At 42.7% G+C, this 20600-nt stretch overlaps 1 protein-coding gene across 1 annotated transcript in view; it reads left to right on the top strand.

Annotated features, from left to right (window-relative positions):
• LOC108799652 (adhesion G protein-coupled receptor L3-like) overlaps positions 1-20600 on the top strand; it is a gene marked incomplete at its 3' end in the record, with an annotated part of 189610 nt that overhangs the window by 13527 nt on the left and 155483 nt on the right. The window contains exon 5 of the mRNA XM_018571547.1: positions 9515-9624. Coding sequence (XP_018427049.1) covers positions 9515-9624 — 110 coding nt within the window. The remainder of the gene's footprint in view (positions 1-9514; positions 9625-20600) is intronic.

Raw genomic sequence — 20600 nt, 5'->3', positions numbered from 1 at the left:
GGTCAGATCACAAACCCAACCCCCCCCCCCTACCTGAATCACGGGGCCCTTCTCCCCACAGGCTGCTGTTTAATTTTACAGTTGGACGGAGCCATGCACAACCACATCATCCAGCCACAGGAAGGAGGAACTACAAGCCCCGTCTGCCATAGTGGCAGAGGGGCTTCTAGTTTTAAAGGAATACAAGTGTGGTGAATTACACTGTGTGGGGAAGGTCAATTAAGTGGTAAAGTGTGTTCATGCCACGGGACCGTAGGTGGATGGTGTGAATGTTAAAAATGTATTTTCTTTAACTAACCCCCGGCCGTTGTAAAAAACGGCCGGCCGGGAACTCTCTAGATCTGAGCGGGTGTCTTTTAGATATCTGCTCAGCCACAACCACTCGCGGGAGCGCGAAAATGCCTAAATTTAAAAACAAGCAGTGATGCCTGTTAACATACAAGCAATCCGCTGGCTATAGAGCTGGCAGATCGCTTGTATGGGGTGCCGATCATGTGTGTCCCCTCCCTCCCACTGTCACGCTGGTCCCGGGGCCCGGGGCTAACAAGCAGTGATGCCTGTTAACATACAAGCAATCCGCTGGCTATAGAGCTGGCAGATCGCTTGTATGGGGTGCCGATCATGTGTGTCCCCTCCCTCCCACTGTCACGCTGGTCCCGGGGCCATGCTGTCCCCGGTGCGAGCCCGGGACCAGCATAGTGGCTCTGTGACAAGGAATCAGAGGGAGATCTCCCTCCGGTCCTCTCTCCGCTGTCAGAATACGGAAGTGATGTATATTTCATCACTTCCGCATTCTCGTGTCACTCTCCAGCATCAGAAGCTGGAGAGAAGCTGATGAACCAGATCTCTGTTTCATCAGCTTCTCTGGGGGTCCTAGATGACATTAGGGGTCTTGGAGACCCCTGATGTCTCCATAAAGAGGACCTGTCACATGTCTTTGCTATCACGTATGGGGTTTTCTTAGCCCCCTATGTGATAGCAATAAACTTAAGTGAAAACAAATTAGAAAAGAAAATGAAAGTTTCCCAAAAAAATATTGAAAGTCACACATAAAAAATAATTAAAAAAATACACCCATACATATACGCATGCAAACATGCGTCGGGTGCGCATCTGTGCGAAATCGACGATTGCGCCCATGTTGGTGGGTGCGCGCAATTTGAAAGCTTGACATGTTTGATGTCTTTTTACTGGACGTGACCCCGTCTTTTATATTTTACCAAAAAATTGGCCAATAATAATTGTATTATAACATAATAAAAAAAAAAAAAGTCCCAAAATGTTTGGTCATTTTTTTCTTAATATAGTAAGTATTAATATAGTCAGTGGTGATTAAATACCACCAAAAGAAAGCTCTATCTGTCCCCAAAAAATGATATAAAATGTATTTCAGTACAGCGTTGCATGACGGAATAAACGTCAGTCAAAGTACCGCAGCGCTGAATACTGAAAAATGGCCTGGAGAGGAAGGGGGTGAAACACCTGGTCAGCAAATGGTTAAACGTGATTTAGTGGCTATGGAATGCGCTGTGACATCATGATGGTCAAACGGTCATATTGTGTTTTTATTTTTTTTATGTTGTAGGGTGTGTAATAAAGTTAGGGTTAGAAGTGAAAAGAGAAGAATTGTTTTTTTATTCCTGAATAAAATGTAATATAGTTGTGTAAAATGAAATGTCTGTGGGCAGGATTATGCTGCATAAATGCAGCATGTGTGAGTGCTGTGACATATGGAAATAGTGGTTGATGGTGTAGAAACCTTTTAGGCCTAATTCACATTGCATTAGGTTGGGCCATCCACATCAGTACGGTGTGCACGGCCGCATGGGTCGTTCCCGGGACAGCCTGTTGTTCCCTGTGAGAGGATGCGGCCGTACGCTGTCATATGCACACCCATGCTCAGATGCCGACAGGATGGATCCCGGACACCCAGACCTGCATGGATGTGCAGTTTGGCTGTGCGCATGACAGCGTATGGCCACGTCCTCCCATAGAAAACAACTGGCTGCTACACACAGCTGCTGTCCCTCCCAGGAACAGCCCGATACGGGCATGCATGCCACATGAACATACGCCCCGAGTTAACATCTATCTCTCTCCTCACCCCCCCTCCCCAGCTCGGGAGCAGGAGGCAGATCAAAGACACATGACAAATGCAGGGGGGGCCCAGGACCAGGCAAGTGGTACTATACTTATAAGTCTATAGGGAAAAATTATAGCTTGAAGCCTGGGCCCCCCCCGGCTAGTCGGAGCCCCTTACAATGGTACTGGCCGTACCCCCCTGATGGCGGCCCTGATTATCTGGGTCTAGACACAGTGAAGGCCAGAGTGTTTCTCAAGCAGGTGAAATTTCAGACTCTCCAAACTAAGATTCAAGCTCTTCAGTTCAGGAGTCATCTGACTCTCCACTTTTGTATGAGAGTATTGCATCTTATCATAGCATGCTTACAGGCAGTCCTATTTGCCCAGTTTACTCCAGACCTCGTGGGGCAAGTCAGTCCAAACCCTGGACAGATCAATTTGTTTGGTACTGAGGATCAGGTTGTCAGTGGCTTTAGAATCATTCTATTGGTCCCCCCGCCACACAATCGACAAATACAAATGGAGCTATTCTACTCATCCAAAGGCTTTTCATTCCCATTTGATCCTGCAAACATCATTGAATACAATGTAAGAAGTATCTCTAGGCAAAATCTTTAATTTTAGCTTTTGATAGAGCTGAAAGGATTAGGCCCTCTGTCAAATATTTATTGCTCTGTATTCCCATTGGGGAGATTCACCCCTCTATTTACCATGAAGACCATTGTCACTAGGATTGAAAGTAAGATTAAAACAATATATAAATCCAAAACTTTACTGTTGTCCCCAGAACAAAAGGTAAATAGAAATCTTTTAAAAGGGGCACCTGATCAGGAGACAACTAAGAGGACAATGCCCCTTATTTCAGTAAATTTCCTCTAACTTCCAGTTGGAACTCTAAAGCTGGCCATAGTTGTATGTGGCTCTGCCATCACTACATGGCTTAACAAAAGTAAACTATTCAATCGCCCTTGTCAATGGAGCTGGGTGAAAAATTGTCAGCCGAACACTGACGGCAGTCAATCAGCTGCAGTCACTGTTTGAGTATTATGACAGCAATTGGTGCCAGATGTCAGAAAACAATAGCTGGCAGCAGAAATTCATCCATTGGCACTCTTGATTGATTATGAGGGAATCTGTGGTGGGCTGAACGAAAAAATCTATAGATGTATGGCCAGCTTAAGACAGGAAATGAAGGAAAATGTCCCCAATCGTACACAGCCAACAACAAATGATCTGGAATGCGCTTTAACCCTTTCCTACTCTACCCAAAACTAAAAAAAGAACTTCTTTAGCCTCCACACTTGACAGCAAAAACGATTTTGATCAGACTATTAAAACGTCTGCATGAACAAGCAGATTACCAGGGTTGTGGGGGGTCCTTTGAAGATGAAAGCTTGCAGAGCACAACTTTGCATAGCACCTACCATGGCTGATGCGAGGTTCAGACTTTGCAAGGCAGTGCACTAACCTATAGCTACCGATGAGAAGATTGGAGGGGAGTGAGTAAATCTGACAACTGATCGGTTGTACAGGTTATGGCACTTCTTCCATAAATCAGTGAGCTCATACAGACAGCGATCCCTGGCGAGGCAATTTACAGTAGAAGCCAGGCACAATGCACAGACATAGTAGCAGATGGAACACCCATGGATGGCACAGCAAACTGCCTTCTAAACACCTTGTACCATCAGTACCTGTACCATCAGGGCATCTCCTATGGCCAGACAGACAGTGACAAGGACAAGCAGCAGGGCATCTCCTATGGCCAGACAGACAGTGACAAGGACAAGCAGAAGGCTGGTACCCAGCAGGATGATGCCAATCCTCCGCATGTTCGCCATGTGCCGACTGGCACAGATCAGCAGGAGAGCACAGTGTTCAGTGATATGCCACCCTCTTCCCGCCTGTCTCCGGAGCAAAGACAACCTGTCTGTGGACCATCCTCCGCCCACCCCCGTCCTCGTCCTCCTCCCCCCGGGCTGTGTTCCAGCATCTCCTCACCCTTCCTTCCCCTCCCTGCTCCAGGGGGACCACCTTTAGGAGGTCCCATCTGGTTCAAGGGGACATCGGGAGCCATTGGCTGGGGGGGGGGGATTCCGCATATCACACCATTAAATTGACCCTGTCCTTGCACCAAGAATGGAAGCAAGGATGGTACCCTCCAGGAGGGTAGATAAATCTGAAGTGCCTCACCCCCTCCCTGTGTTTTCTGAGGTTTCACAGCTCTGGTCAGGCTAGGAGGACTGTAAAAAAAATATAATACAGTCAGGCGGCGCCCCTCTATGGAGGGCTCCTGTTGCCTAGCGGGACATCCAGTCCTGGACCTGGGCATCTTGTCGGTGGAGGGGACTTGGTTGTCGGAGGAGCCTCATCTTCCAGCCAATATCTTGGCACTTCGAGTGATTTGACTGTCTTTGCAGTGTTGGACCATCCTGGGGTGGCATACATCAACCATCAGGGAGGAACCGTTGCTAAAGCAAGAGAGGCATCCTGTCCTGGACCAGACTTCACATGCCAGCCTTGTCCGCCATGTACATCCCAGGCATTGATGTCACCTCCAGCTTCAACAACAAATGGGACAGGTTTGCCTCAACATACAGGAATTCTCTAGTGGAAGCAGTGGATGCTATGGTGACTCTGTGGGATCAATACACCCTGATCCTGTTCCATGGATTTCCCCTGAAACTTCTCCCTTATCTGCTTTGCAGAATGTAGATGGAGGGCTCTCCACCTCTTCGCCAAGTGTCTGAATTGGAATTTTTTATCCTGCATGGAACCTTTTCTGATTTTGCATAGGCACAAGGTGGTCGTAAGGCCCAGCATTTTCTGCCTGCCTAAGGTTGTTTCTACCTTTCTGAAATGTTTTAATTAACACTCTGCACATTGCTAAACACCCTTTTGTATTTCTAGCAAACTTTCGCAATAAAGACAGCGATTCTTGGTCTGCATATATTGCATGTTCAAGCTGGTCATCTGTGTAAAAGTGATCCTCCTTTGGCTAGTTCCTCCTCTATTGTGCAAAATGCCAAATACTTACTTGCTTATAGTATACTTTAATTGACATATAGTGCCAATATGGGACAGAAAGACACAGTTGGAGGAGTGGAGGAGAGGTACAGACTTAGGTTTAGTCACTGAACTGCACTATGCAATAGAAATGGAGAGATGTCTGTGCTCAAGTCCAAGACATTCTTTTATTTTCTTTTATAAAGACAAGTCTTTTATTTATTTTATTATTTTCATTTTACATTTTAGAAATGTTATTTACAGGTGAAACTTGAATAATTAGAATATCGTGCAAAGTTCATTTATTTCACTAATGCAACTTAAAAGGTGAAACTAATATATGAGATAGACTCATTACATGCAAAGCAAGATAATTCAAGTCGTGATTTGTCATAATTGTGATGATTATGGCTTACAGCTCATGAAAACCCCAAGAACCCCAAATCCACAACCTCAAAAAAGTAGATTATTACATGCAATCAATAAAACAAGAATTGTACACAGAACAATATCGGACCTCTGAAAAGTACAAGCATGCATATGTACTCAGTACTTGGTTTGGGCCCCTTTTGCAGCACTTACTGCAATTACTTTTGCACGATATTCTAATTATTCGAGTTTCACCTGTATCTTAACTTTTACTTTATTTTTTAATTTTTAGTTATTTTATTTACTTTTTTATCACTTTTTAATTTTTTAATTTTGTATTAACTTTTTTATTATTTACGTTTTCATTTTTATTTATTTGTCATTTTTTACTTTTTTTATCACTTTTATATCTTTTAAATTTCTATTTACTTTTTTTAACCACTTGCTGACCGGGGTGTTTTATACCCCCTTCCTGTCCAGGCCATTTTTCAGTATTCAGCGCTGCAGTACTTTGACTGACATTTATTCCGTCATGCAACGCTGTACTGAAATTAATTTTATACCATTTTTTGGGGACAGATAGAGCTTTCTTTTGGTGGTATTTACCCACCACTACAGGTTTTGTTTTACTATATAATAAAAAAAGGACCGAAAATTTTGAAAAAAAACCTGTTCTCCCTACGTTATGTTATAAAACATTTATTATTACCCAATTTTTTTGTAAAATATAAAAGACAGGGTCACGTCGGGTAAATAGACACCAAACATGTCAAGCTTTAAAATTTCTCGCACCTGATAAATCGCAAAAAACAACCATACCCAAAATTGACCATAGCCGACGCTTTAAAAGCTTTTACCGCTCATCAGTTTCGTGTTATCAGTGATTAATGGCCCTAGAATTATTGCTCTCACTCCGACATTCGCGGCGATATGTAACATGTGCGGCGCAATGGATGTAATAGTCGTTTTCGCACGTAGGTGTACTCGACGGCAGGGAGATATATTAACACACGAGATGCTAAAGGGGTGTGGTCACATGATAACACCCTTAAATAGCTTTAGCAAAATTAGCAATTAAGCAAAACAGGGATTCTTGGCTAGCATTTATCACAATACATGTTCAAGCTAGACAACTGCTCCAAAGTTATCCCTCTCTGGCTCGTCCCTACTGTACTGTGCAAAATGCCAAATACTTACTTGCGTATAGTATATAGTGCAACTTAGGTGCCTTTCACCTCAGGAAGGACATCATGATTTCATCCACCTGTCTAGCTTCAATTCACTAAATGGAAATTTCCCTCCATTGTCTGGATATAGTTCAGGATGTGAGTTTATCTCTCAGCCATTGCTTCTTTCAGGAAGACTGCTTTGCTTTTTTTTAACCCGAATGTTCTTTTCTTTTTTAAGAATTTTTTTATTGATTTTGCAAGTAAACATATTATAACAACCAAATACAATAAACAATCTGACAACAAACAACAATAAGTGTTTGGCTCTTATTAATGAAAAGACGAAAGCTTTACACACTCTTGTATACACTAAGGGGGTTATTCACTATTGAGCGGAAGGATTAAGCCGAAGCTTTGGCTATTTCTTTGGCTCAGTTCTGCTGCCGGAGCCCTTTGGTTTAGCAGAACCGAAGGGCTGCTCTATGGGCTATTCACAATAGTCCATACAGCAGCCAAAGAGTTCAGCCAAGCCGAAGCATATGCGTTTGGCTTCGGCTGAGCCAAGGACACAGCCGAAGCGGGGAGAGCGGTCTGCCGAAGCAAGACTTCCCCTGGAAAAGCACCTTGTCCCCATGCCGATGGGGACAAGGTCCTCTTCCCCACAACCCTGACCCAGTGGTTGTGGGGGTTTGTGGGCAGGGGGGCTTATTTGCACCCAGATGCTGCCCTCCCCCTCTTGCCCCCCCCCATCTCATTTACTAAAGGGTTGACAAAAATGTAAATAAAGAGACCAGACTTTTAGAAAAAATCCTTTAACTGGAAAAAAACAACAAAAGTTTTTGACAATTCCTTTAATTAAAAAAAACCCCAAAAGTTCAAAGAAATTATCCAGCAAAGTAATCCAATGTCAATCGCATCGTCCAGCGATGTCCACGACGATGCTGGCTCGTCTAAATAAAAAAAAATCCAGATGCATGTCGACCTGACCGCACGCCAAATGCTTACTTGTGTATAGTATATAGTGCCAACATAGGTGGCTTTCACCACCGCAAGGACATCATGATTTTATCCAACTGTCTAGCTCCAATTCACTAAATGGGAATGTCCCTCCATTTTCTGGATGTAGTTCAGGATGTGAGAGTCTATCTCTCAGCCATTGCTTCTTTCAGGAAGACTGCTTTGCTTTTTTTCATCCCGAGTGGTCCCCATGAGGGTGCACCATTTTCTTGTTGCACCATCTATATCTTTAAGATATTTTTTATTGATTTTGTAAGTAAACATATTTTAACAATCAAATACAATAAACAATCTGACAACAAACAATAATAAATGGTGGCTCTTATTAATGAAAAAAATAAAAGCTTCACACACCCTCGTATACACTATGGGGATTAGTCACTAATGAGCCGAAGGCTTATTTTCCAGTAAGCCCCCTGCAATCCTGCATCCCACACGGGTTGGCTCACCTCTGGTGCACTTCTGGTGACTTGAGTGGCTCTGCCGCTCAGCGTCCTGTTGTCCAATCAAAGCTTGGCCTCCTCCTCCTGGCTCCCCATTGGCCACAGAAACCTGCAGTTGGGCAATATGCCTACGGCTCAGTCTTTCAGCTTCCTGTGGCTAGGTAACACCCTCTGCTGACTTTAGCCTTGATTAGTCCTTCCTTCTTAAGGAGCCTGATGTAAACTTCACTGACCCTTCACCCGATGTTTACCTACGTGCCTGACTAGCTGTCATTATTTCTGTCTAATCTCCTTTGTACCAACCCTATGCCTGTTTTCCAGCCATGATTGTAAGTCCCTTTTGAATGCTTTTGCCAAGCTACCATTTCTCTGTGGACATCTGTATTTCCTAGTCTTACCTTTGCTCCACTATCTGTGCTACCTAGCTAGACAACATATAATCGCAAAATAAGGCTTGGGGGCAAAAAAGTACTGGTAGGGCTGCTTGCCTTAAAGGAGGCTGCTCTAGGTGAAGCTACACTTGCACGCTGACAACATAGGCATTACACAAGGCTGCCACCTGGTTTTCTCTTCACATGCTCTCTGCATTCTACCAGATGGATTTTGAGCTCTTATCTGATGCCAGCTGTGGGTCCTTCAAGAGACCATTTGAGCTATTTTCTCTTGTTTTCTTGGACCATTAGCATCTGTTTTCTGTGCTGCCCACCCTTTGGTTTAACTGCTTTTGCATGTCCCCCTTCTTTGGAATCCATTGAGGGACACAGATTACCCCCCCCCCCCGCCCCCCTCGTGTTTATGATTCGGCTCTGGGTACTACTTTGCTACAAAAGTGAGGCATTCTGGTAGTAGGAGGTATAATCCTTACCTGGTCTTTTTTGGTTGTTTGGTTTGCTAGTGTCCAATCCTTCTGTAGGTGGTATCCTCCTAAGGTGAAATCTTTCCTGTGTCCCTCAATAGCCTCCATGGAAAGGATTTAACAGTGAGTAAAAAAAACACCTTTTTTCTTGGTTTTCGATTTACTAGAACTGGTCAATATTTCAATACCAGTGGTAAATTTGTTTAAGAGTATTTACTGTTCTACTGTGATACATTCTAACATCATTTGGACAGAAAGTGATCCAGTTGGGAATGTTTGTTTGGATTTCTTTATTGAGAATCATATGTTTATTACATAGGAACAAGTGCTAATTTTATAATTTTTCTTCCGTTACCTTTTTTTTTATTTTAACCTACATCCATGTGGAACACCTAGGTCTGTCATTAGACATAGCATTTTCTACATAAAAAGTCCCCTTGTGAATTGTATTATGGAAAACAAGCACCAAATGTTGATGTGGAGATACTTACATTTGTTTGTTTCTGCTAACATAGGGCAAATGTAGTACACTATAGAATGTGATTAAGATTTAATAATATTTTATATTTCAGATGCAATAATCGGACGCAGTGTGCAGTTGTAGCTGGACCAGATGTGTTTCCTGACCCATGCCCGGGGACTTACAAATATCTAGAAGTCCAATATGAATGTGTTCCTTACAGTATGTATCGTTTTTCTTTAAAATGTTAACTTAATAGTAGTGATTTAGCCTAAAATTGTGATTTTGATTTAACCCTATAATTGTGATTTATCTTTTATTCATCATTATTTTATATATTCTTTCAGAAAGGCTGTTAACTCTAACTTAAATGTAATACGTTACTTGTAAGAAAGGGTATGTAATCTTTAATATAAAAAGTACAATTGCTAAATTGTAATTTTATCTGTAGATGAATGGTTTAGATGCACAATACTCTTTCTATTCAAACGTAGCAAACCCCACCCACTTTATTTGTTTTTCTTTACATGGGGTCCCTCCTAAAATTCCTACCAGACCTTAAGGGTCTGGTATGACTTTTGGGGGGAACCCCACAGTTTCTTTTTTTAATGGGGTCACTAGTAACATTCCTACCAGACCTAAAGGGTCTGGTATCGTTTGGGAGGGGGGAATGGCACTCTTAAAAAAAAAAAGTCATTTTTTTCTTTAGAAATGTCAGTTTTTCTGCAGCAGTTTCTATAAATCGTACAAATGCACCACTTTACAGGCAGTTTAAGGGGACCCCCCAGGCAGGATATTTAAAGGAATTTTTAATTTCTATTGTTACCGTTTAAGTGATGTCAAAATCACTGCTCCTTTAAAAACAGTATTTAAAAAAAATAATAATAATAATTTCTGTCCCCCAAGCCTTCAAAAAGGGGACAATTGATTTTCGAAGTTCTACCCCCATAGACTTGCATTGAGTTAGAGTTCAAACTCAAACTTTTCCCATGTTTGAAAGTTCGAATTCGAACTAGCCTCTATGTCATATTTTAAGATCTAAAGAGCTTTGCCTTAGAAAGTGTAAAATGTTTTTTTGTTTAAAGGGAAACTACAGTGATCTATATTCTTTGTTTTTTTGATGTTTTTTTAAATCTAAAAAACATTTAATACAAGGGGTATTTGTGTCACAGGACATTAACTACCCATTCACACTGGGCTTTTAATCGCGTGACTTCCGCTGCGATATCGCGCAAATTTGCTTTCTTAAGAGGGAACGCAACACTAGCTGTTTGTTGTTATACTGTCTTTTTCTAATTGAATCTTTATATGGTGCCTTATGAGCAAAGCAAGCAGAGATGGGGAAGGAGGGAGCCGAGTCACTCCTCTTACATATTCAGACATACATGTGAGTTTGATTGCAAGCTTTTGATCTCTGAGACAGGCTTTTCTCAGCAGAGCAGGTAAGATTAGCCTGGTCACCTTTCCTAGTGCTCCACCTGCTGCCTGGAAATGTAAATATTCATTTATGTATATTTCATATCTACCTGATAGAATTACCACAAAAAAAATGTAAAATTGTTTATAAATATTTTTAGTAGTGAACTTACTTAAGAAAATACAGTATATGATTTTTGACCTTTTACACACAATTGAAGTTTCCTATTACTTTAGCAAGATCTGTTGAATATGCAGCAAAAAAAGTACATAGCAAAGGTCTCCTGAGACTAGCCAAAAACTAGACACCAGGTGTCTTTTTACTTTTAGTTTTATTTATAGTTTTACTTAGGGATGGTGTCGATACTCGTACTCGTGAAAATGCTCCGGTACTAAATGCCGATACCTGGTTTTACATTCTTGTAAAATTCCCTTCCTGTGGACAAGGCTGTGCTTGTTTACAGCGCCGGCCACAAATGTCCCCCTCCTTTCTTCTGGGGAACTCCACCACCCGCACTCGCCCACAAGACCCTCCGCCCCCCTGGTGAGACCCCGCACAGCCCACCCGAGATCCCACACAGCCCTCCTAAGATCCCGCACAGCCCACCTGAGACCCCACATAGCCTCCTGAGATCCTCAGGAGTCCACAGAGTATGTACCTTCATATTATTCTGCATGCTTGTATAATGTATTGCTGGAAATTGTACTCCTTTATAGCTGGTTGCAATTCAGCATTGCTGTATTATGTATTGCGGGGATTTGTAGACCTCTATAGCTGATGGTATTATTCTGCATTCCTGTATACTGTATTGGTGGGATTTGTAGTCCTCTATAGCTAGTGGCATTCTGCATTGCTGAAACTTGTAGTCCCTCTAAGGCTGGGAGTCAGTGGCAAAACTACCAGGATCACAGCGTTTGCGGCTTTGACTTGGCCCTGGCACTCCACCACTGTGTACTTTTTTTTATTCCTTTAGGCCATTTCTCACCATAATCTGTATGATTATGCTTGGGCTAATTTACTAAAGGAGTTGAGAACCTTTGCAAAATACATTGTGTAAAAGTTAATTTCAGTTATCCAACCATTTGTGGATAAAATAACTAAACGGGAATTTACTTTTCACATGTTTGGATAAGTAATATGAATATGCACACAATTTACTGTGTGAAGATTCTGAACTCCTTGGTTTGATCAGCATCACTGTATAATTGGATCCCAATCCCTACTCCATAGTGTTGGTTATGTGTTTAAATGAAGCACTGAGATCTTGAGGTATGCTGAATTATGTTTTACTTGCTTAGGAGAACATTACATCAGAATACAGCACTATACAGCATAGAGAGAGAACTTCCTGTGTATCATAGACAAGCATGCACAGAAAGACTAGCATTACACTACAGCTCAAATATATGAGTATATGCTGTTGTATTTCCAACATATAGAAGCCTTGGTTTCCATACACAGCACTGATGATGGTCAAAAGGCTGTATGCAGTTTGGAATAAATGGCTCTATAATATTAAGCTATATTGTATTTGCACTATACACCGGTGGTTCTGGATGTGCTTCTGGCTGATGGGGCATAGAGGAATGATTTGCATGATTTGCCCACTGTTTTGCAATGCAAATTAATCATCTTATTTTTGGGATGTGTGATGGAATGAGACATGTGAATACCTTCTGTTCTGAAAAGACTTAACTAGGCTACCACCAAAACAACCTAAATAAAATATGTAACATGGTAATTCACAAATATTGCACGGTGGAAAAATGGGTAGCTGTTTTAAACCAACTTTTAAATAAATTTTACCGGTACTTTGTTTATTCAGCACTGGTATCAACAGCAGCACAAACCTGATAACTGTTAAGGAATACATTTCTTATGCTGCATTTACAGGATTTTTCAAATCAAAGTAATTGTCTAAGTAGGATAGCTTTATTTGCATTACGCATTAGGGATACACCGATACCAAGTACCGTACTCGGTACAAGTACAGATACTTTTAGAGCTTACTTTTAGAACTGGTATCGGTTCATCCCTATTACGCATTATGAAATGTCTTATTTGGAGATATAACCACAAAGTGATTAGGGGTTGGTGCAGTGAAGGTAGTTTGAAGTTTAACTCGGAGCTTAACTTAGCAGTGTGAGAGGTTTTGGGGATAAGCAGAGTTTAAACTTTTCCACAGTCCTGTAGAAGGATGTGAGAGTGTCTGTAATCAAGTTCCAGCCAAATTGGTATCATTGTGGTTTAGGTAGTGTAGGGAATCAGTCTCAAAGGCAGGGCCAAATTTGCAAGTTTCAAACAAAAGTCACAGCTTTATTCCCAGTGACAATATCAAACAAAAGGTAACAGCATCTTGCCATAACATTGAGGAAAATAACGTTCTGCTCCACCGAGCCTTACTGTGTCCTTTATCCAGCAAAGTCTGTGGTTAAAGGCCAGCGTCTCCTCTGCAAAACAAAGTCCTTGGTAAGGTAAGTGTGTCCTGTATAACACTAACAGGTCCACTCCAATCTTGCTGCAAACAGCACACAGTCTCCTCATCAACTGAGTCTCTCTCTCTCTCTCTCTCTCTCTCTCTCTCTCTCACCTGCATGTAGATATGATGGTTGCATTACTTTTCTTTTTTCAAGCAAGTACGAAAAAAATCCTGCCAGAAGTCTGTTCTTGTAACTTTCAACTTTCTTAGCTATCGTCTGTGAACTAAAAAAAAGCTACCTATGTAATGGAGGTAAAGGGGGGGCGGGGGGGCGCTGTTTGTAGTATTACTATTTGTAGTTTTTTGTCACCCTAGGACAGAGAGTGTGTTATTGACACAAACACTGGGTAAAAATAAAGCCAAAGAGCTTGAAGAAAAGAAAACGTAATGCATTCTTTGCATCTAAAGATGGGTATACTGTAATATATGACATTGTTGTTTTGTGTTCAGATACTGTTTAACCGCTATTTTGTGTTACTTTATTTAACTTTTTATACTCATCATTTTAACTTTTTATTGTTTTTGTAGCTTTGCAATAGAAGTCCACACTTTAATTGTAAATCACTTCGTCATGCTTTGTACCAGAAGGCGATTTTTTCTATAGTTCATGGAAGGACACAGTGGAGATCTTGATCTCTGTACCAATGGGTTACAACATTGGGGGCGGCTCCTGCTGGTGGCCACACCCCCAAGGCAGCTCAGTTTTTTGCCTAGCGTCAAGGAGTAAGAACCTATCTCCCTGCTGGGGATCTTTGTTCCTATTTTTTTATCCCTAGTCTGTTATTGTTTTTTTTTTCAACTCTCATTGATCTTCAATCAACAGCTGAGCTGGGTGACAGGCTGGATAATATAGATCCTCGTCTCACCAGCTTAGCCATCGATTGCACGCAGTTCTCTGGCTGAGACAGCGAGATTAGCTGCGACAGCCCTGAAGGAATGTGGGGCAGTGTGTGGGATATCTCATGCATGTAACAGACTGGCCACTGGGATGGTTTGTCACAGTATCTTCCCCAGGCTAACAGGGTCCCCATCTTGGTGGGACACTTTCTGTTTTGGAAATAGTGCTCTGGCATATTTCACCTGACAGGTAAGTGCTCTGGCATAGTTCGCCTGACAGGTAAATAAGTTTATTTCTAAACTTAATGGTGTCTGTGGGGAGTAAAATTTTAACACTTTTCTCCCACATATACATGTGGGGGTATGACTGGCCACTGGGCTGGTTTGTCACAGTATCTCGCCCAGGCTAACAGGGTCCCCATCTTGGTGGGAGACTTTCTGTTTGGAAAATAGTGCTCTGAAGTATTTCGTCTGACAAGTACTGTTAGGGCTTGTTCACACCGAAAGCTACCGCTCTGGAACGCACATGCTTTTGGTGTGAACAAGGCCTTAGCGCTGGCGTGGTTTGCCTGACATTTCTACACCTATTGGTGTCTGTGGGGAGTAATATTTGAGCGCTTTTCTCCGCTATTTATATGTGGGGTATGACTAGCAGAGGAGTAAGAGCTGTCACCATCCCCTCTCTCTGTTTTCAGTAAACCACCCCTTTGCCTCCTTCCCCACACATGAGGCGCATTCAGTTCCTTAGCCAAGAGCTTCCTGAGGAAATCAATTCAGTGTAGAAAGCTAGAATTTTATGTTTTGGTGTCCGAGCACTCCAAATATTTGTTGGAAAATTGTATTTATTAGTCAAAAATATTATCTTCCTGATTTTGCTTAGCACTGTGCAGCTGAAGTGCTGTGGTTGTCTCAAATTTCAGACAGCTGGGTTTCTGAACTGGCATTATTGGGATACAAAGTACAGTTTAATTCTCCTCCTCTACCTTGCTTCTTATGCTATTAGGAATCTGGTTCAAATGGGAGTCATTGTCCCAATCCCACCATCCAAAAAATTCAAAGGATATTATTTAGTTTTTTTACATTGCCAAAAAAAGATGGGGTTCTTCTGATTTTGGATATCAAAGCACTGAACACTTTTGTCAGGGTCTGCAAGTTCAAATGTAGTCTAGCTGCTCAGTGATCACTACTTTTCATCAGGGATGGTTTCTGGTATCCATAGACATTAAGGATACTTACCTCCATGTTCTGATTTGTCAGGCTCATCAGCATTTCCTACACTTTGTGGTGGGGGAGGGCCATTTTCGGGTTGTGGCTCTTCTGTTTGGCCTTGTCTCAGGCCCATGGGTATTCACCAAAGTCTTGGCCTTGCCTTGCTTTGTTGAGACAGCAGGGGATATTGGTGGTGGATTACTTGGATGAAGTGTCAGACCTAAGGAACAAAGGGCCCTGGTGCAAGATTTTTTTCTCTGGGCCCCCCCTTCCAGTTCCTGGTCAGGGCGTCACGCACAGTACAGAGGTCAGCATATGTGACGCAGAATGGATAAAAACTTACAGTGCACACAGATGTGATCTGCCCTCTTTCTCTCCGTGTGGGGGGGTGGAGCCATGTGTCCTGCATGTACCAGCAGACTTCTCCCCAGCCAGTTCCCACTCTCCTGAAGTCTCCAGCCAGGGTGATCCTGCAGTCTTAGTAGCTGAAGTGGGAGGACGAAGCTGCAGGTGGCCGCCGACAGACCGATCACTGAAGCCGGCACCCACTAGTGACAGCTGAACAGATTCCTCTCCCCTTGGCCACTCTGTGGCTGCAGCCACCGAGGAGGAGAAGAATGTGTAAAGCTGTCACTACTGTGTGGCCGGCTTCAGTGATCGAGAGCGGCAATGAGAAGAGTGATCGTCGCCACGGCCATTTTTAAGTCCCCCTCTGCCTCCAATCCCCAGGACGGACCTCAGTGGGCCCCTACAACCGGTGGGTCCGCCCCTGCTTGGTTGACTTCCTTCTTCAGGCAGATTCTCATTCAGATCTGGAAATGAATCTTTCAATCACCATGCACACTCTGGAGGAGTTTTGGGGATCCTGAAAATTGTTCTTGATTCCAACCCTTTGTCTGAAGTATCTGAGACTGATCCTAGACACCTATCAGGCCAAGTTTTTTCTTCCTCTGGTAGAGATTCACAGGCTTCGGCTTCAAATTCAGGCATTGCATTTTTGTAAATGGGTGAGGATTCGAACTTGTAAGAGAGTTCTGGGTCTAATCGGTTGCCTCCTTTGAGGCAGTTCTATGTGCGCAACACCATACTCTGATTCTGTTGATTGCTCTGTTTTCCCTGCTCTAATAAAGGGGAGCTTGTGTGAGATTGAACTCTGTCATTGGTCAACTCTACTACGGGGACACCCGGTCAGGATTTAGTCAGACAATGACACTGTGGTAGCATATGTCAAACATCAAGAAGGTGCGAGGAGCCGAGCAAGAGCATGGGACAGTATCTCACATCCTTTTTTGGGCAGAAAGATTCCACGGGTAGTCAATGGGCAGGTAGATTATCTCGGTTGTCAATGCTTGTATCAAGGAGAATGAGTTCTAAAACTTCTTCCACAACTTCTATGTCAAGTAGAACTTGAAGGGATACTGATAATTATGGTGGCTTCCTATTGGCCTTGACGCCCCTGGTACACAGATGTGGTAAGGTTAGTCATAGACGTCCCATGTTGACTTCCTCTTTGACCAGACTTTTGTCACCAGGTCCAATCTTACATCCTGCTTTTCAATCTCTGGCTTTAACGGAATGCTATTAAAAGTCAGCTGCTGAGAGAAAGGCTGAATCTGTGATCCCTGCAATGTTTAAAGCATTTAAGTCTACCTTTTCAAAATTATATCCTTGAACCTGGAATGGTTGCATTTCTTGGTGTGAGGGTTTTAGTATTTCTCCTTGTGCCTTTTCGGTTGCTCAGTTTTTAGCCTTTCATTGACTTTGAAGGTCAGGTTTCGGCATTGGCAATCTTTTTAAACCGCCTTCCTGTCCAGGCCATTTTTCAGTATTCAGCGCTGCGGTACTTTGAATGACATTTATATCGTCATGCAACACTGTAGTGAAATTAATTTTATACCATTTTTGGGGGACACATAGAGCTTCCTTTTGGTGGTATTTAATCACCACTGCGGTTTTTATTTTTTTACTATATTAAGGAAAAATTACTGTAAATTTTGAAAAAAAACTTTCCCCTATGTTAAATTATGAAACATTTATTAATACCCAATTTTTTGGTAAAATATAAAAGACGAGGTCATGTTGGGTAAATAGACACCAAACATGCCAAGCCTTAAAATTGCGTGCGCCCGCGAAACCTCAAAAAACTACAATACCCAAAATTGGCCATAGGGGACGCTTTACATCAGTTTAGTGTTATCAGTGACTGATGGCCCTAAAATTATTGCTCCCACTCCGACATTTGCAGCGACATGTAACATGTGCAGCGCAATTGTTGTTTTCGCGTGTTGGCACACCCCACGCGTATTTATATGTGGGGTGGGGGACTTAAACATTTTGGGGGGTTTTCTCTACATTTGCGTGCGAGCAAGGGAAAAAAAGCCGTTTCATTACGGCAACCCACCAATAGGAGTTTGCCGTCCGTCTGTTTTTTTACAACGGGCGGACGGCAAGCGGTTAATGTACCTTCATTCAAGTATCATGTTTCTCCTCCAGTTGGGTCTCCTTTTCCTCCATGGGACTTAAAATTAGTTTTTTGGGGTTTTACAGAATTCTCCTTTAGAGAGTATTCGTTATATCTCTTTATTAAATTTGTCATAGAAGATGGATAAGAGTATATAGCTGCCTTATGTTGTAAACCTCCTTTTTTTTCAAAAGTTGACCCAATGCAAGGGTCAACTTTTGAAAATCCTGGAAATTTGCTTTTACTGCCTCCCATCCCAGCCGGCCATTGTAAATAAACGGCCGGGAGCTTCTTGGATGTAACAGGGCACCTGAAGACAGCCTGATAGCCCTGCCCGATCGGTGCCGAACGGTCCTTTTAGTTGATGGATCTACTGAAAAGTTCCTCTTTCAGACAAATCAGTAGATTCTGGCAGTTAAACTTCAGTGCTGGCATCTCTTGGCACAGGGCTGGTCTTTAATGAAGAAAATCCCAGCAGAGTGGAGGCAAGTATGCAAATGGTTAAGTTTACATAAGACAGGGAAATGATCCATTTAGTGTTGGAACTACTGTCATAGCTACCCACGCAGTCGCTACGGGGCCCGGGGCAGAGGGGAACCCAGCTAGGACCAGAAGTGATAGTGTGCCTTGGTGATTATCAGCTCCTCTCGCCATTGTGTTGCATGTGTGGCGGGCCTGCTAGGGTTGTGTCTGAGACCCCTCCTCCCTCTCAGTCAGTGTCAGGCATGGGCAGGACAGGAGGCGGAGTAATCTACTCCAGGCTCCGATGCAGAGCTAGCAGGCACAGAGGAGAAAAGAGAGAGCACCCCAGAGGTACTGACAGTTCAGTAGCCAGTGCTGCTGTTAAATGCATTGTGGGGAAGGGTGCATCAAAATGTATGCTGCCACCAATGAAGCTGGGGAAACAGGTGTTAGTGTTGTAACACAGGCTAATTATAATCTATCCTTTCTCCAGCTTCATTCAATGATAAGGGAGAAGCAAAAGTTATAAAATAGTTTGTGCGATGGTTTTTAAGGCTTGTACATACAATATGTGGTGACTGGCTTTTTGCCGGACAGGATCAACAACAGTCAATGCGACGTTCATGCCACAATGTAGATGTAAAGTGTGGTATGGAAAAATGCAGACATGATGCATTTTTCCAGAGCGCACTAGATGTCACTGCAGTACAACACACGCTTTACACGCCAAACAAAGTTAAGAAAAACACTGATACAGCACATCACTCTCTCACTGCCTAGCCAAAGAGATACTTTGCCGCATGCTAAAACAGAGTGTTTTAGCATGCAGAATGTGTGAACAGGTCCTTATATTTGCTACATATAGTTTCTAATACATTTAAATGGAAATACCTTTTTTTTCATCTTTTTTGCAAGGTGGTCATCTGACCACAAAGCTCCACCAAGAGTGTCTGTTTGCACGGCTGCTGGCAGTAACTCTTTCAGGGCCAGCAACCCCTTAGAGCTATGTTACCGCTGGGATGACGTTACCGCTGTAAGATCTCAGTGACATTGATCCTGCACAGACAGACACACTCAGTGGAGCTTTGTGGTTATGTTACCACTTGGAAAAAGATTTAAAACAGGTATTTCCATTGGGATTTATGAGAAACTGCATGCAGCAAATATAAGAGCAGTGTGGAGGTGATTTATTTTACAGCCTTTCCTTCTATTTTACTGTTATCAACTCCCCCCAGATTAAGCGGTGGTAGCATGCACAGTTATAAGCCCCTAGATGGGGTGTTGTTGAATGGCATTTTTTTCTGTTTGAGGAGGGGGCCCATATAAAACTTTTGCTATTGGGCCTTCTGATTTCTACTTACGCCTCGGGATCCATGTAACAATTTTTTCAGGATGTCCTACCTTCTGTTACTTTCAGCTTGATTGCATAAGGCGCAATGCAGAAGTTTAAAGGCATTTATACTGTTATCTGGGAATTCTCTACAGGGTAAAAACCAAGGCTAGTCAAGTCTTTCCAAGAAAGCCTGAGAAGAGAGAGAAAACTGTTACTAAGGATTTTCGCATAAATTTAAGTGAGCACAGTGACCCAGTCTTTTGCTGGGACAAGTTGAAAAGTGATAGAATTCTCATTGTATGTTGATACCCATATGGTATATGTAGGTCTTGTTTGCTTTTTTATCAACACTTTGATATCATAGCAAAGGGCTAAAAATGTGAAGTCCTGAGCTACTAGCCAGGCCTTAAAAGTTACTAGCCACCAGTTGCCCCACCTAACCCTTACTCGGCCTTAACTCCACCCCTAAACACACCCTCTTAAATAATCTTATGATAATTCTTATCTTATGATAGTTGCCGCTTGTAAACGGCAGATTAGGAATTCCTGCTGCAGGAAAACGCAAGTTCCTGACACAGGAATCTCTAATTACACCTGAAATATACTGTAGGTGTGAATGGGGCCTAATATACACATACACTAAAGGTGCCCATACACCTGCCGATTATCGTACAATAATCGCAGGTGATCCCACGATCGGCAGATGTATGGGCAGCGTGCGAACGCTTCTACTGTAAGGTCATACGACTTTTTTCTTCCAAGCCCGCTGGAAAACCTGCCGAAAATCGTACGATTTTTGGCGGCTTGGTGGGGTGGTCGGAAGACGAATGCCACACGGGCCGCAGCGGGGAGGGCTTGCGATGATCGCAAGCACGATCTGCCTGTCCAAGATGGGCAGATCGTATGAGATTTTAATGACCTTACAACCATCGCATAACGAAAGTCGTGCGATGGTTGTAAGGTGTATGGGCAGCTTAAAACACAATAATACACTTCTCAA

Source organism: Nanorana parkeri, unplaced genomic scaffold (assembly GCF_000935625.1).
Source record: "Nanorana parkeri isolate BGI_ZX_2015 unplaced genomic scaffold, ASM93562v1 scaffold1778, whole genome shotgun sequence".
In the NCBI taxonomy this organism is placed as follows: domain Eukaryota; kingdom Metazoa; phylum Chordata; class Amphibia; order Anura; family Dicroglossidae; genus Nanorana; species Nanorana parkeri.
Note: the sequence above shows the minus strand (reverse complement) of the source record. Positions and strands in the feature narration are given on the sequence as shown.